This window comes from Oncorhynchus kisutch, linkage group LG22 (assembly GCF_002021735.2).
Source record: "Oncorhynchus kisutch isolate 150728-3 linkage group LG22, Okis_V2, whole genome shotgun sequence".
NCBI lineage: Eukaryota > Metazoa > Chordata > Actinopteri > Salmoniformes > Salmonidae > Oncorhynchus > Oncorhynchus kisutch.
In genome coordinates this window covers 56,114,316-56,131,104 of record NC_034195.2, presented here as the reverse complement: position 1 = coordinate 56,131,104, position 16,789 = coordinate 56,114,316, and the positions used below count along the sequence as shown (strand labels likewise).

The following is a 16,789-nucleotide window of genomic DNA, read 5'->3' as shown; positions in this document are numbered from 1 at the left end:
ACAACTGACTAGGTTGTACTTTCCCTGTACAACTGACTAGGTTGTACTTTACAACTGACTAGGTTGTACTTTCCCTGTACAACTGACTAGGTTGTACTTTACAACTGACTAGGTTTGTACTTTACAACTGACTAGGTTGTACTTTACAACTGACTAGGTTGTACTTTACAACTGACTAGGTTGTACTTACAACTGACTAGGTTGTACTTTCCCTGTACAACTGACTAGGGTTGTACTTTACAACTGACTAGGTTGTACTTTCCCTGTACAACTGACTAGGTTGTACTTACAACTGACTAGGTTGTACTTTACAACTGACTAGGTTGTACTTTCCCTGTACAACTGACTAGGTTGTACTTTACAACTGACTAGGTTGTACTTTACAACTGACTAGGTTGTTACTTTCCCTTTACAACTGACTAGGTTGTACTTTACAACTGACTAGGTTGTACTTTCCCTTTACAACTGACTAGGTTGTTACTTTACAACTGACTAGGTTGTACTTTCCCTTTACAACTGACTAGGTTGTATTTTCCCTGTACAACTGACTAGGTTGTACTTTACAACTGACTAGGTTGTACTTTACAACTGACTAGGTTGTACTTTACAACTGACTAGGTTGTACTTTACAACTGACTAGGTTGTACTTTACAAACTGACTAGGTTATACTTTACAACTGACTAGGTTGTACTTTCCCTGTACAACTGACTAGGTTGTACTTTACAACTGACTAGGTGTACTTTCCCTGTACAACTGACTAGTTGTACTTTCCCTGTACAACTGACTAGGTTGTACTTTACTACTGACTAGGTTGTACTTTCCCTGTACAACTGACTAGGTTATACTTTACAACTGACTAGGTTATATTTTACAACTGACTAGGTTGTACTTTACAACTGACTAGGTTATACTTTACAACTGACTAGGTATACTTTACAACTGACTAGGTTATACTTTCAACTGACTAGGTTATACTTTACAACTGACTAGTTGTACTTACAACTGACTAGGTTGTACTTTCCCCTGTACAACCGACTAGGTTGCACTTTCCCTTTACAACTGACTAGGTTGTACTTTACAACTGACTAGGTTGTACTTTCCCTTTACAACTGACTAGGTTGTACTTTCCCTGTACAACTGACTAGGTTGTACTTTACAACTGACTAGGTTGTACTTTACAACTGACTAGGTTGTACTTTACAACTGACTAGGTTATACTTTACAACTGACTAGGTTGTACTTTCCCTGTACAACTGACTAGGTTGTACTTTACAACTGACTAGGTTGTACTTTACAACTGACTAGGTTGTACTTTCCCTGTACAACTGACTAGGTTGTACTTTCCCTGTACACTGACTAGGTTGTACTTTACAACTGACTAGGTTGTACTTTACAACTGACTAGGTTGTACTTTACAACTGACTAGGTTGTACTTTACAACTGACTAGGTTGTACTTTCCCTGTACAACTGACTAGGTTGTACTTCCCTGTACAACTGACTAGGTTGTACTTTACAACTGACTAGGTTGTACTTTACAACTGACTAGGTTGTACTTTCCCTGTACAACTGACTAGGTTGTACTTTACAACTGACTAGGTTGTACTTTACAACTGACTAGGTTGTACTTTCCCTTTACAACTGACTAGGTTGTACTTTCCCTTTACAACTGACTAGGTTGTACTTTACAACTGACTAGGTTGTACTTTCCCTGTACAACTGACTAGGTTGTACTTTCCCTGTACAACTGACTAGGTTGTACTTTACAACTGACTAGGTTGTACTTTACAACTGACTAGGTTGTACTTTCCCTGTACAACTGACTAGGTTGTACTTTACAACTGACTAGGTTGTACTTTACAACTGACTAGGTTGTACTTTCCCTGTACAACTGACTAGGTTGTACTTTACAACTGACTAGGTTGTACTTTCCCTGTACAACTGACTAGGTTGTACTTTACAACTGACTAGGTTGTACTTTACAACTGACTAGGTTGTACTTTACAACTGACTAGGTTGTACTTTACAACTGACTAGGTTGTACTTTACAACTGACTAGGTTGTACTTTCCCTGTACAACTGACTAGGTTGTACTTTACAACTGACTAGGTTGTACTTTCCCTGTACAACTGACTAGGTTGTACTTTACAACTGACTAGGTTGTACTTTACAACTGACTAGGTTGTACTTTCCCTGTACAACTGACTAGGTTGTACTTTACAACTGACTAGGTTGTACTTTACAACTGACTAGGTTGTACTTTCCCTTTACAACTGACTAGGTTGTACTTTACAACTGACTAGGTTGTACTTTCCCTTTACAACTGACTAGGTTGTACTTTACAACTGACTAGGTTGTACTTTCCCTTTACAACTGACTAGGTTGTATTTTCCCTGTACAACTGACTAGGTTGTACTTTACAACTGACTAGGTTGTACTTTACAACTGACTAGGTTGTACTTTACAACTGACTAGGTTGTACTTTACAACTGACTAGGTTGTACTTTACAACTGACTAGGTTATACTTTACAACTGACTAGGTTGTACTTTCCCTGTACAACTGACTAGGTTGTACTTTACAACTGACTAGGTTGTACTTTCCCTGTACAACTGACTAGGTTGTACTTTCCCTGTACAACTGACTAGGTTGTACTTTACTACTGACTAGGTTGTACTTTCCCTGTACAACTGACTAGGTTATACTTTACAACTGACTAGGTTATATTTTACAACTGACTAGGTTGTACTTTACAACTGACTAGGTTAAACTTTACAACTGACTAGGTTATACTTTACAACTGACTAGGTTATACTTTACAACTGACTAGGTATACTTTACAACTGACTAGGTTGTACTTTACAACTGACTAGGTTGTACTTTCCCTGTACAACCGACTAGGTTGCACTTTCCCTTTACAACTGACTAGGTTGTACTTTACAACTGACTAGGTTGTACTTTCCTTTACAACTGACTAGGTTGTACTTTCCCTGTACAACTGACTAGGTTGTACTTTACACTGACTAGGTTGTACTTTACAACTGACTAGGTTGTACTTTACAACTGACTAGGTTATACTTTACAACTGACTAGGTTGTACTTTCCCTGTACAACTGACTAGGTTGTACTTTACAACTGACTAGGTTGTACTTTACAACTGACTAGGTTGTACTTTCCCTGTACAACTGACTAGGTTGTACTTTCCCTGTACAACTGACTAGGTTGTACTTTACAACTGACTAGGTTGTACTTTACAACTGACTAGGTTGTACTTTACAACTGACTAGGTTGTACTTTACAAACTGACTAGGTTGTACTTTCCCTGTACAACTGACTAGGTTGTACTTTCCCTGTACAACTGACTAGGTTGTACTTACAACTGACTAGGTTGTACTTTACAACTGACTAGGTTTGTACTTTCCCTGTACAACTGACTAGGTTGTACTTTACAACTGACTAGGTTGTACTTTACAACTGACTAGGTGTACTTTCCCTTTACAACTGACTAGGTTGTACTTTCCCTTACAACTGACTAGGTTGTACTTTACAACTGACTAGGTTGTACTTTCCCTGTACAACTGACTAGTGTACTTTCCCTGTACAACTGACTAGGTTTACTTTACAAACTGACTAGGTTGTACTTTACAACTGACTAGGTTGTACTTTCCTGTACAACTGACTAGGTTGTACTTTACAACTGACTAGGTTGTACTTTACAACTGACTAGGTTGTACTTTCCCTGTACAACTGACTAGGTTGTACTTTACAACTGACTAGGTTGTACTTCCCTGTACAACTGACTAGGTTGTACTTTACAACTGACTAGGTTGTACTTTACAACTGACTAGGTTGTACTTTACAACTGACTAGGTTGTACTTTACAACTGACTAGGTTGTACTTTACAACTGACTAGTTGTACTTTCCCTGTACAACGACTAGGTTGTACTTTACACTTGACTAGGTTGTACTTTCCCTGTACAACTGACTAGGTTGTACTTTACAACTGACTAGGTTGTTACTTTACAACTGACTAGGTTGTACTTCCTGGACAACTGACTAGGTTATACTTTACAACTGACTAGGTGTACTTACAACTGACTAGGTTGTACTTTCCCTTTACAACTGACTAGGTTGTACTTTACAACTGACTAGGTTGTACTTTCCCTTTACAACTGACTAGGTTGTACTTTACAACTGACTAGGTTGTACTTTCCCTTTACAACTGACTAGGTTGTATTTTCCCTGTACAACTGACTAGGTTGTACTTTACAACTGACTAGGTTGTACTTTACAACTGACTAGGTTGTACTTTACAACTGACTAGGTTGTACTTTACAACTGACTAGGTTGTACTTTACAACTGACTAGGTTATACTTTACAACTGACTAGGTTGTACTTTCCCTGTACAACTGACTAGGTTGTACTTTACAACTGACTAGGTTGTACTTTCCCTGTACAACTGACTAGGTTGTACTTTCCCTGTACAACTGACTAGGTTGTACTTTACTACTGACTAGGTTGTACTTTCCCTGTACAACTGACTAGGTTATACTTTACAACTGACTAGGTTATATTTTACAACTGACTAGGTTGTACTTTACAACTGACTAGGTTATACTTACAACTGACTAGTTATACTTTACAACTGACTAGGTTATACTTTACAACTGACTAGGTTATACTTACAACTGACTAGGTTGTACTTTACAACTGACTAGGTTGTACTTTCCCTGTACAACCGACTAGGTTGCACTTTCCCTTTACAACTGACTAGGTTGTACTTTACAACTGACTAGGTTGTACTTTCCCTTTACAACTGACTAGGTTGTACTTTCCCTGTACAACTGACTAGGTTGTACTTTACAACTGACTAGGTTGTACTTTACAACTGACTAGGTTGTACTTTACAACTGACTAGGTTATACTTTACAACTGACTAGGTTGTACTTTCCCTGTACAACTGACTAGGTTGTAACTTTACAACTGACTATGGTGTACTTTACAACTGACTAGGTTGTACTTTCCCTGTACAACTGACTAGGTTGTACTTTCCTGTACAACTGACTAGGTGTGTACTTTACAACTGACTAGGTTGTACTTTACAACTGACTAGGTTGTACTTTACAACTGACTAGGTTGTACTTTTACAACTGACTAGGTTGTACTTTCCCTGTTACAACTGACTAGGTTGTACTTTCCCTGTACAACTGACTAGGTTGTACTTTACAACTGACTAGGTTTGTACTTTACAACTGACTAGGGTTGTACTTTCCCTGTACACTGACTAGGTTGTACTTTACAACTGACTAGGTTGTACTTTACAACTGACTAGGTTGGTACTTTCCCTTTACAACTGACTAGGGTTGTACTTCCCTTTACAACTGACTAGTTGTACTTTACAACTGACTAGGTTGTACTTTCCCTTTACAACTGACTAGGTTGTACTTTCCCTGTACAACTGACTAGGTTGTTACTTTACAACTGACTAGGTTGTACTTTACAACTGACTAGGTTGTACTTTCCCTGTACAACTGACTAGGTTGTACTTTACAACTGACTAGGTTGTACTTTACAACTGACTAGGTTGTACTTTCCTTACAACTGACTAGGTTGTACTTTACAACTGACTAGGTTGTACTTTCCCTGTACAACTGACTAGGTTGTACTTACAACTGACTAGGTTGTACTTACAACTGACTAGGTTGTACTTTACAACTGACTAGGTTGTACTTTACAACTGACTAGGTTGTACTTTACAAACTGACTAGGTTGTACTTTCCCTGTACAACTGACTAGGTTGTACTTTACAACTGACTAGGTGTACTTTCCCTGTACAACTGACTAGGTTGTACTTTACAACTGACTAGGTTGTACTTTACAACTGACTAGGTTGTACTTTCCCTGTACAACTGACTAGGTTGTACTTTACAACTGACTAGGTTGTACTTTACAACTGACTAGGTTGTACTTTCCCTGTACAACTGACTAGGGTTGTACTTTACACTGACTAGGTTGTACTTTCCTGTACAACTGAACTAGGTTGTACTTCCCTGTACAAACTGACTAGGTTGTACTTTACAACTGACTAGGTTGTACTTTCCCTGTACAACTGACTAGGTTGTACTTTCCCTGTACAACTGACTAGGTTGTACTTTACAACTGACTAGGTTGTACTTTACAACTGACTAGGTTGTACTTTCCCTGTACAACTGACTAGGTTGTACTTTACAACTGACTAGGTTGTACTTTACAACTGACTAGGTTGTACTTTCCCTGTACAACTGACTAGGTTGTACTTCCCTGTACAAACTGACTAGGTTGTACTTCCTGTACAACTGACTAGGTTGTACTTTCCCTGTACAACTGACTAGGTTGTACTTTACAACTGCTAGGTTTACAACTGACTAGGTTATACTTTACAACTGACTAGGTTGTACTTTACAACTGACTAGGTTGTACTTTACAACTGACTAGGTTGTAACTTTACAACTGACTAGGTTGTACTTTACAACTGACTAGGTTGTACTTTACAACTGGACTAGGTTGTACTTACAACTGACTAGGTTGTACTTACAACTGACTAGGTTATACTTTACAACTGACTAGGTTGTACTTTACAACTGACTAGGTTGTACTTTACAACTGACTAGGTTGTACTTTACAACTGACTAGGTTGTTAACTGACTAGGTTTACTTTAAACTGACTAGGTTGTACTTTACAACTGACTAGGTTGTACTTTACAACTGACTAGGTGTACTTTACAACTGACTAGGTTATACTTTACAACTGACTAGGTTGTACTTTACAACTGACTAGGTGTACTTACAACTGACTAGGTTGTACTTTACAACTGACTAGGTTGTACTTTACAACTGACTAGGTTGTACTTTACAACTGACTAGGTTGTACTTTACAACTGACTAGGTTGTACTTTACAACTGACTAGGTTGTACTTTTACAACTGACTAGGTTGTACTTTACAACTGACTAGGTTGTACTTTACAACTGACTAGGTTGTACTTTACAACTGACTAGGTTGTACTTTACAACTGACTAGGTTGTACTTTCCCTGTACAACTGACTAGGTTATACTTTACAACTGACTAGGTTATACTTTACAACTGACTAGGTTATACTTTACAACTGACTAGGTTGTACTTTACAACTGACTAGGTTGTACTTTCCCTTTACAACTGACTAGGTTGTACTTTCCCTTTACAACTGACTAGGTTTGTACTTTACAACTGACTAGGTTGTACTTTCCCTGTACAACTGACTAGGTTGTACTTTACAACTGACTAGGTTGTACTTTACAACTGACTAGGTTGTACTTTCCCTTTACAACTGACTAGGTTGTACTTTACAACTGACTAGGTTGTACTTTACAACTGACTAGGTTGTACTTTACAACTGACTAGGTTGTACTTTACAACTGACTAGGTTGTACTTTACAACTGACTAGGTTGTACTTTCCCTGTACAACTGACTAGGTTGTACTTTCCCTGTACAACTGACTAGGTTGTACTTTACAACTGACTAGGTTGTACTTTACAACTGACTAGGTTGTACTTTCCCTGTACAACTGACTAGGTTGTACTTTACAACTGGACTAGGTTGTACTTTACAACTGACTAGGTTGTACTTTCCCTTTACAACTGACTAGGTTGTACTTTCCCTTTACAACTGACTAGGTTGTACTTTACAACTGACTAGGTTGTACTTTCCCTTTACAACTGACTAGGTTGTACTTTCCCTGTACAACTGACTAGGTTGTACTTTACAACTGACTAGGTTGTACTTTACAACTGACTAGGTTGTACTTTCCCTGTACAACTGACTAGGTTGTACTTTACAACTGACTAGGTTGTACTTTACAACTGACTAGGTTGTACTTTCCCTGTACAACTGACTAGGTTGTACTTTACAACTGACTAGGTTGTACTTTCCCTGTACAACTGACTAGGTTGTACTTTACAACTGACTAGGTTGTACTTTACAACTGACTTAGGTTGTACTTTACAACTGACTAGGTTGTACTTTACAACTGACTAGGTTGTACTTTACAACTGACTAGGTTGTACTTTCCCTGTACAACTGACTAGGTTGTACTTTACAACTGACTAGGTTGTACTTTCCCTGTACAACTGACTAGGTTGTACTTTACAACTGACTAGGTTGTACTTTACAACTGACTAGGTTGTACTTTCCCTGTACAACTGACTAGGTTGTACTTTACAACTGACTAGGTTGTACTTTACAACTGACTAGGTTGTACTTTCCCTGTACAACTGACTAGGTTGTACTTTACAACTGACTAGGTTGTACTTTCCCTGTACAACTGACTAGGTTGTACTTTCCCTGTACAACTGACTAGGTTGTACTTTACAACTGACTAGGTTGTACTTTCCCTGTACAACTGACTAGGTTGTACTTTCCCTGTACAACTGACTAGGTTGTACTTTACAACTGACTAGGTTGTACTTTACAACTGACTAGGTTGTACTTTCCCTGTACAACTGACTAGGTTGTACTTTACAACTGACTAGGTTGTACTTTACAACTGACTAGGTTGTACTTTCCCTGTACAACTGACTAGGTTGTACTTTCCCTGTACAACTGACTAGGTTGTACTTTCCCTGTACAACTGACTAGGTTGTACTTTCCCTGTACAACTGACTAGGTTATACTTTACAACTGACTAGGTTGTACTTTACAACTGACTAGGTTATACTTTACAACTGACTAGGTTGTACTTTACAACTGACTAGGTTGTACTTTACAACTGACTAGGTTGTACTTTACAACTGACTAGGTTGTACTTTACAACTGACTAGGTTGTACTTTACAACTGACTAGGTTGTACTTTACAACTGACTAGGTTGTACTTTACAACTGACTAAGGTTATACTTTACAAACTGACTAGTTTGTACTTTACAACTGACTAGGTTGTACTTTACAACTGACTAGGTTGTACTTTACAACTGACTAGGTTGTATTTACAACTGACTAGGTTGTACTTTACAACTGACTAGGTTGTACTTTACAAACTGACTAGGTTGTACTTTACAACTGACTAGGTTATACTTTACAACTGACTAGGTTATACTTTACAACTGACTAGGTTGTACTTTACAAACTGACTAGGTTGTACTTTACAACTGACTAGGTTGTACTTTACAACTGACTAGGTTGTACTTTACAACTGACTAGGTTGTACTTTACAACTGACTAAGGTTGTACTTTACAACTGACTAGGTTGTACTTTACAACTGACTAGGTTTGTACTTTACAACTGACTAGGTTGTACTTTACAACTGACTAGGTTGTACTTTACAACTGACTAGGTTGTACTTTACAACTGACTAGGTTGTACTTTACAACTGACTAGGTTGTACTTTCCCTGTACAACTGACTAGGTTATACTTTACAACTGACTAGGTTATACTTTACAACTGACTAGGTTATACTTTACAACTGACTAGGTTGTACTTTACAACTGACTAGGTGTACTTTCCCTTTACAACTGACTAGGTTGTACTTTCCCTTTACAACTGACTAGGTTGTACTTTACAACTGACTAGGTTGTACTTTCCCTGTACAACTGACTAGGTTGTACTTTACAACTGACTAGGTTGTACTTTACAACTGACTAGGTTGTACTTTCCCTTTACAACTGACTAGGTTGTACTTTACAACTGACTAGGTTGTACTTTACAACTGACTAGGTTGTACTTTACAACTGACTAGGTTGTACTTTCCCTTTACAACTGACTAGGTTGTACTTTCCCTTTACAACTGACTAGGTTGTACTTTACAACTGACTAGGTTGTACTTTCCCTGTACAACTGACTAGGTTGTACTTTACAACTGACTAGGTTATACTTTACAACTGACTAGGTTGTACTTTCCCTTTACAACTGACTAGGTTGTACTTTCCCTTTACAACTGACTAGGGTTGTACTTTACAACTGACTAGGTTGTACTTTCCCTGTACAACTGACTAGGTTGTACTTTCCCTTTACAACTGACTAGGTTGTACTTTACAACTGACTAGGTTGTACTTTACAACTGACTAGGTTGTACTTTACAACTGACTAGGTTGTACTTTCCCTGTACAACTGACTAGGTTGTACTTTCCCTTTACAACTGACTAGGTTGTACTTTACAACTGACTAGGTTGTACTTTACAACTGACTAGGTTGTACTTTCCCTTTACAACTGACTAGGTTGTACTTTACAACTGACTAGGTTGTACTTTCCCTGTACAACTGACTAGGTTGTACTTTCCCTTTACAACTGACTAGGTTATACTTTACAACTGACTAGGTTATACTTTACAACTGACTAGGTTATACTTTACAACTGACTAGGTTGTACTTTACAACTGACTAGGTTGTACTTTCCCTTTACAACTGACTAGGTTGTACTTTCCCTTTACAACTGACTAGGTTGTACTTTACAACTGACTAGGTTGTACTTTCCCTGTACAACTGACTAGGTTGTACTTTACAACTGACTAGGTTGTACTTTACAACTGACTAGGTTGTACTTTCCCTTTACAACTGACTAGGTTGTACTTTACACTGACTAGGTTGTACTTTACAACTGACTAGGTTGTACTTTACAACTGACTAGGTTGTACTTTCCCTTTACAACTGACTAGGTTGTACTTTCCCTTTACAACTGACTAGGTTGTACTTTACAACTGACTAGGTTGTACTTTCCCTGTACAACTGACTAGGTTGTACTTTACAACTGACTAGGTTATACTTTACAACTGACTAGGTTGTACTTTCCCTTTACAACTGACTAGGTTGTACTTTCCCTTTACAACTGACTAGGTTGTACTTTACAACTGACTAGGTTGTACTTTCCCTGTACAACTGACTAGGTTGTACTTTCCCTTTACAACTGACTAGGTTGTACTTTACAACTGACTAGGTTGTACTTTACAACTGACTAGGTTGTACTTTACAACTGACTAGGTTGTACTTTCCCTGTACAACTGACTAGGTTGTACTTTCCCTTTACAACTGACTAGGTTGTACTTTACAACTGACTAGGTTGTACTTTACAACTGACTAGGTTGTACTTTCCCTTTACAACTGACTAGGTTGTACTTTACAACTGACTAGGTTGTACTTTCCCTGTACAACTGACTAGGTTGTACTTTCCCTTTACAACTGACTAGGTTGTCATTTCAACTGTATTAAATTATAACCTTTTTCAATTCCACCATCAAAATAAAGGTCACTTCCTTATTATTAATATTATTATTATTATTCCTTATTATTAATATTATTATTATTATTCCTTATTATTAATATTATTATTATTATTCCTTATTATTAATATTATTATTATTATTCCTTATTATTAATATTATTATTATTATTCCTTATTATTAATATTATTATTATTATTCCTTATTATTAATATTATTATTATTATTCCTTATTATTAATATTATTATTATTATTCCTTATTATTAATATTATTATTATTATTCCTTATTATTAATATTATTATTATTATTCCTTATTATTAATATTATTATTATTATTCCTTATTATTAATATTATTATTATTATTCCTTATTATTAATATTATTATTATTATTCCTTATTATTAATATATTATTATTATTATTATTAATATTATTATTATTATTATTATTATATTATTATTATTATTATTATTATATTATTATATTATTCCTTATTATTAATATTATTATTATTATTATTAATATTATTATTATTATTATTATTAATATTATTATTATTATTCCTTATTATTAATATTATTATTATTATTATTCCTTATTTTTCTTGTAAATGTCGAGACGTTAAATCCCAGACGAAGCTTTGGCGTTCTGATTGATGCAACGGAAAGACAACGTACTGCTTTTGAGCCCATTTCAGACATTACCGGGGTGTGTTTGAAAGGTCATTACAAACATTTCAGTTAACGGGACAAAACGACAGGCACAAGAAAGAGGATGAAAGAGTCCCAGGAGTACATACAATTAAAAACAAACCAATAAAGCGACATTTAAGTGACAAGAAGATTAAGCACCTTTTAAACACAGGAAATACTGAAAAATACCTCACAAACACAGGAAATAGATGGCTGAAAAGACAGATCCTAAGGTGGGCGGGGCAAGGCGTTGTTTGTTGAAGAAAGATGAACATGAATATAATGCAGTACTCAACAACTTTCACTTCTGTTTTCTAAACACAGTTTAGGCTGGATGGCACTCTATTCCCTACATAGTATAGTGCCCAATGAGGGCCCCGGACAACAGTAGTGTACTATGTAGGGAATAGGGTTCTATAGGACTCTGGTCTAAAGTAGTGCACTATATAGGGAATAGGGTTCTATAGGACTCTGGTCTAAAGTAGTGTACTATATAGGGAATAGGGTTCTATAGGACTCTGGTCTAAAGTAGTGCACTATATAGGGAATAGGGTTCTATAGGACTCTGGTCTAAAGTAGTGTACTATATAGGGAATAGGGTTCTATAGGGCTCTGGTCTAAAGTAGAGCACTATATAGGGAATAGGGTTCTATAGGGCTCTGGTCTAAAGTAGTGTACTATATATAGGGAATAGGGTTCTATAGGGCCCTGGTCTAAAGTAGTGTACTATATAGGGAATAGGGTTCTATAGGGCCCTGGTCTAAAGTAGTGTACTATATAGGGAATAGGGTTCTATTTCACAGTGTAGTCTTTGTAGCCATTAGCTCACCTGATCTGCTTGTCAGCCATTTATGTGAGGCGCCGGCTGGTCGTCAGAGAGTTGATATGTGTCTTTCTGTTGTGCCAGTCAGTCCATCTGCTGCTGTTGTTATTGTTGTTGTGTGTTTCTTTCTTTAATCTATAATGCAGTCTGTTTGGTTGGTTAGCTCTTCCTTAGTTTCTGTGTCTTTAAAACTTTGAATCCAAACGTTATTATTATTATTATTATTTTTGATCAGTCAGTTGTCTTGTCTGTCAGCTGGCCTCTGAAGCGCAAGAAGTTGAGGTCCGATAGGGAGGGATAACTGGTCTCTGAAGGGCCGGCTGGTCAGTAGAAGTTGAGGTTCGATAGGGAGGGATAACTGAAAAAGGTGAAAGATAGAAGCTGTTAGCTAACAACATCAACGCTCGGAACAAAGGAGTTGTTGCCCTGAAATACATCAACAACTGGGGGCTTGATGAGGCTGGAGAGGGAGTTGTAGCACACACACACACACACACACACACAGTCACCATACAACATTGTTTCCTAAGACTTGTCCTACATTGTCAAAGTGGCCTTATCGTGGGCTGCTATACTCATTCAGTTAGCAGTATCCTCACACCAAAGGCTTGTTATATATTGCAATGCTTCACTGGATCAATAAGAAACTTTTCTGGCACACTACTGCCATCTAGTGGCCAAAATCTAAATTGCGCCTAAACTCCAATATGATATTATGGCCTTTCTCTTGCATTTCAAAGATGATGGAACATATAAAATCATAGAACACACATATTTTGTTGTTTGTAATATCTTTTACCAGATCTAATGTGTTATATTCTTCTACATTCATTTCACATTTCCACAAACTTCAAAGTGTTTCCTTTCAAATGGTACCAAGAATATGCATATCCTTGCTTCAGGGCCTGATCTATAGGCAGTTAGAATTTAGGCGAAAAATGGAAAAAAAATAAATAATGGATCCGATCCTTAATAAGAGGTTTTAATGATGGGTGGCCATCAGAATACTGTACTGACATTACACTGGTGTTGCCCTACAGCAGAGTATATCTGTTTGCATGTACGTTGCCTGGTGTTGCTTGGTTTGCGTCGGTCTACATTATGTTCTGTATTGGTGAAGCACAAAGGAAAAGCATAAAGCTTTATAATCAGACTGGTGGTAAAACCTAGAGAAAGACGCTACATTTGATTTATGTACCCTTTATGACGGCCGGATGTGATACAGCCAGGATCCGAACCGGTGACTAGGACTGAGACATAGTGTCTTAGACTGCTGCGCCACTCGGAAGCCCCTGATGTTTTGTACACAGCAGAGCAGAAACAGGCCTGATGTGTGGTACAGAGCAGAGCAGAAACAGGCCTGATGGGTGGTACAGAGCAGAGCAGAAACAGCCCTGATGTGGAAATCTGCTTTCCATTTCCCCCTACACGCTCTCCACCCCCTTTCCACAACCAATCACGACGTCTCTCTCGCCCAGCTATTACCCAGCCCCCCTTATCCCTCCCTCCTTCTCTCTCCCTCCCCCTCTCTCTTCCTCCCCCTTCTCCCTCCCAACCTCCTTCTCTCTCCTTCTCCCTCCCTCCCTCCCTCCCTCCCTCTCCCTCCCCCCCCACCCCCCACCCTTTTCCTCTTCAGTCGTGACTCTCCAACACAGAACATTCTTTCTTTTCCACTCAGACTTTTTCTGACTTATCTTTTTACTTGAAAAACAGATCCTCGGTATACAATTAGGCCTATACAGTAGAGATGGAACAGCATGGATATTTATCTTGTACCAGGCCTAGAATGAATACAGCTGGAGCAGTGGACACTGAGAATGCAGCTGTGCTCCATGGCAGTGTGTTGCATTTGGTTTGGATGGGGACTCAGGGCCCTGGCTGTGCTGTACACTGTGCTTGTTTGTGTGTGTGTGTGTGTGTGTGTGTGTGTGTGTGTGTGGTGTGTGTGTGTGTGTGTGTGTGTGTGTGTGTGTGTGTGTGTGTGTGTGGTGGGCTGTAGTGTAGGGGTCAGATGAGGTCACAATCTCACTGACAAGTCCCAATGGAGGACCTACGCCCTCTCCTCTCCATTTCCTGTCTCACATCACCTCTCCTCTCTTCTCCTCCCTCTCACCTCAATTCTACTCTCTTCTCTTCCCTCTCTTCTCCACTTCCTGTCTCACCTCACCTCTCCTCTCTTCTCCTCTCCTCCCTCTCACCTCACCCCTCCTCTCTTCTCCTCTCCTACCTCACCTCACCTCTCCTCTCCTCTCCTCCCCTCCTTCTCACCTCATGATCCTCCTCTCGCTTCCCTCTCACCTCACCTGACCTCTCTTCTGTTCCCTGTGGCTTCACAGTCCAGACTACCTCTCCTCTTTCTCTCTCTCTCTGAGAGGCCTCTGTCCTCTCTTCTTTCTATCTCTCTCTCTCTCTCTCTCTCTCTCTCTCTCTCTCTCTCTCCCTCTCTCTCATAGGCATCTGTCCTCTCTTCTTCCTATCTCACTCTCTCTCTCACACTTCTCTTCCCAGGCCTCTGTCCTCTCTCTCTCTCTCTCTCTCTCACAGGCATCTGTCCTCTCTCTCACACTTCTCTTCCCAGGCCTCTGTCCTCTCTCTCTCTCTCACAGGCATCTGTCCTCTCTCTCACACTTCTCTTCCCAGGACTCTGTCCTCTCTCTCACATCTCTTCCCAGGCCTCTGTCCTCTCTCTCTCTCACATCTCTTCCCAGACCTCTGTCCTCTCTCTCTCACACTTCTCTTCCCAGACCTCTGTCCTCTCTCTCTCACACATCTCTTCCCAGGCCTCTGTCCTCTCTCTCTCTCTCTCTCACAGGCATCTGTCCTCTCTCTCTCTCTCTCTCTCACATCTCTTCCCAGGCCTCTGTCCTCTCTCTCTCACATTTCTCTTCCCAGACCTCTGTCCTCTCTCTCTCACACATCTCTTCCCAGGCCTGTCCTCTCTCTCTCTCTCTCACACACATCTCTTCCCAGGCCTCTCTCTCTCTCTCACATATCTCTTCCCAGACCTCTGTCCTCTCTCTCTCACACATCTCTTCCCAGGCCTCTGTCCTCTCTCTCTCTCTCACAGGCATCTGTCCTCTCTCTCTCTCTCTCTCTCACATCTCTTCCCAGGCCTCTGTCCTCTCTCTCTCACACTTCTCTTCCCAGGCCTCTGTCCTCTCTCTCTCTCACATCTCTTCCCAGGCCTCTGTCCTCTCTCTCTCTCTCTCACAGGCATCTGTCCTCTCTCTCTCTCACATCTCTTTCCAGGCCTCTGTCCTCTCTCTCTCTCTCTCACAGGCATCTGTCCTCTCTCTCTCTCTCTCTCTCTCACTTCTCTTCCCAGGACTCTGTCCTCTCTCTCTCACATCTCTTCCCAGGCCTCTGTCCTCTCTCTCTCTCACATCTCTTCCCAGACCTCTGTCCTCTCTCTCTCACACTTCTCTTCCCAGACCTCTGTCCTCTCTCTCTCTCTCACAGGCATCTGTCCTCTCTCTCTCTCTCTCTCTCTCTCACATCTCTTCCCAGGCCTCTGTCCTCTCTCTCACTCACTTCTCTTCCCAGGCATCTGTCCTCTCTCTCACTCACATCTCTTCCCAGGCCTCTGTCCTCTCTTTCTCTCACATCTCTTCCCAGACCTCTGTCCTCTTTCTCACACTTCTCTTCCCAGGCCTCTGTCCTCTCTCTCTCACACACATCTCTTCCCAGACCTCTGTCCTCTCTCTCACTCACATCTCTTCCCAGGCCTCTGTCCTCTCTCTCTCTCACATCTCTTCCCAGACCTCTGTCCTCTTTCTCACACATCTCTTCCCAGGCCTCTGTCCTCTCTCTCTCTCACATCTCTTCCCAGACCTCTGTCCTCTCTCTCTCTCTCACAGGCATCTGTCCTCTCTCTCTCACTTCTCTTCCCAGGCATCTGTCCTCTCTCTCTCACTTCTCTTCCCAGACCTCTGTCCTCTCTCTCTCTCTCTCTCACAAGCATCTGTCTTCTCTCTCTCACATCTCTTCCCAGGCCTCTGTCCTCTCTCTCTCTCTCACATCTCTTCCCAGGCCTCTGTCCTCTCTC

The 16,789-nt window shown here is 39.8% G+C and overlaps 1 protein-coding gene across 2 annotated transcripts in view; it reads right to left on the bottom strand.

Moving 5' to 3' along the window:
- Positions 1-16,789, bottom strand: part of slc25a22a (solute carrier family 25 member 22a) — a 141,123-nt gene that overhangs the window by 72,563 nt on the left and 51,771 nt on the right. For both annotated transcript variants that reach the window (XM_031802130.1, XM_031802131.1), the window contains exon 2: positions 12,751-13,102. In XM_031802130.1, the coding sequence (XP_031657990.1) occupies positions 12,751-12,770 (20 nt within the window). In that variant the 5' untranslated portion in view covers positions 12,771-13,102. The remainder of the gene's footprint in view (positions 1-12,750; positions 13,103-16,789) is intronic.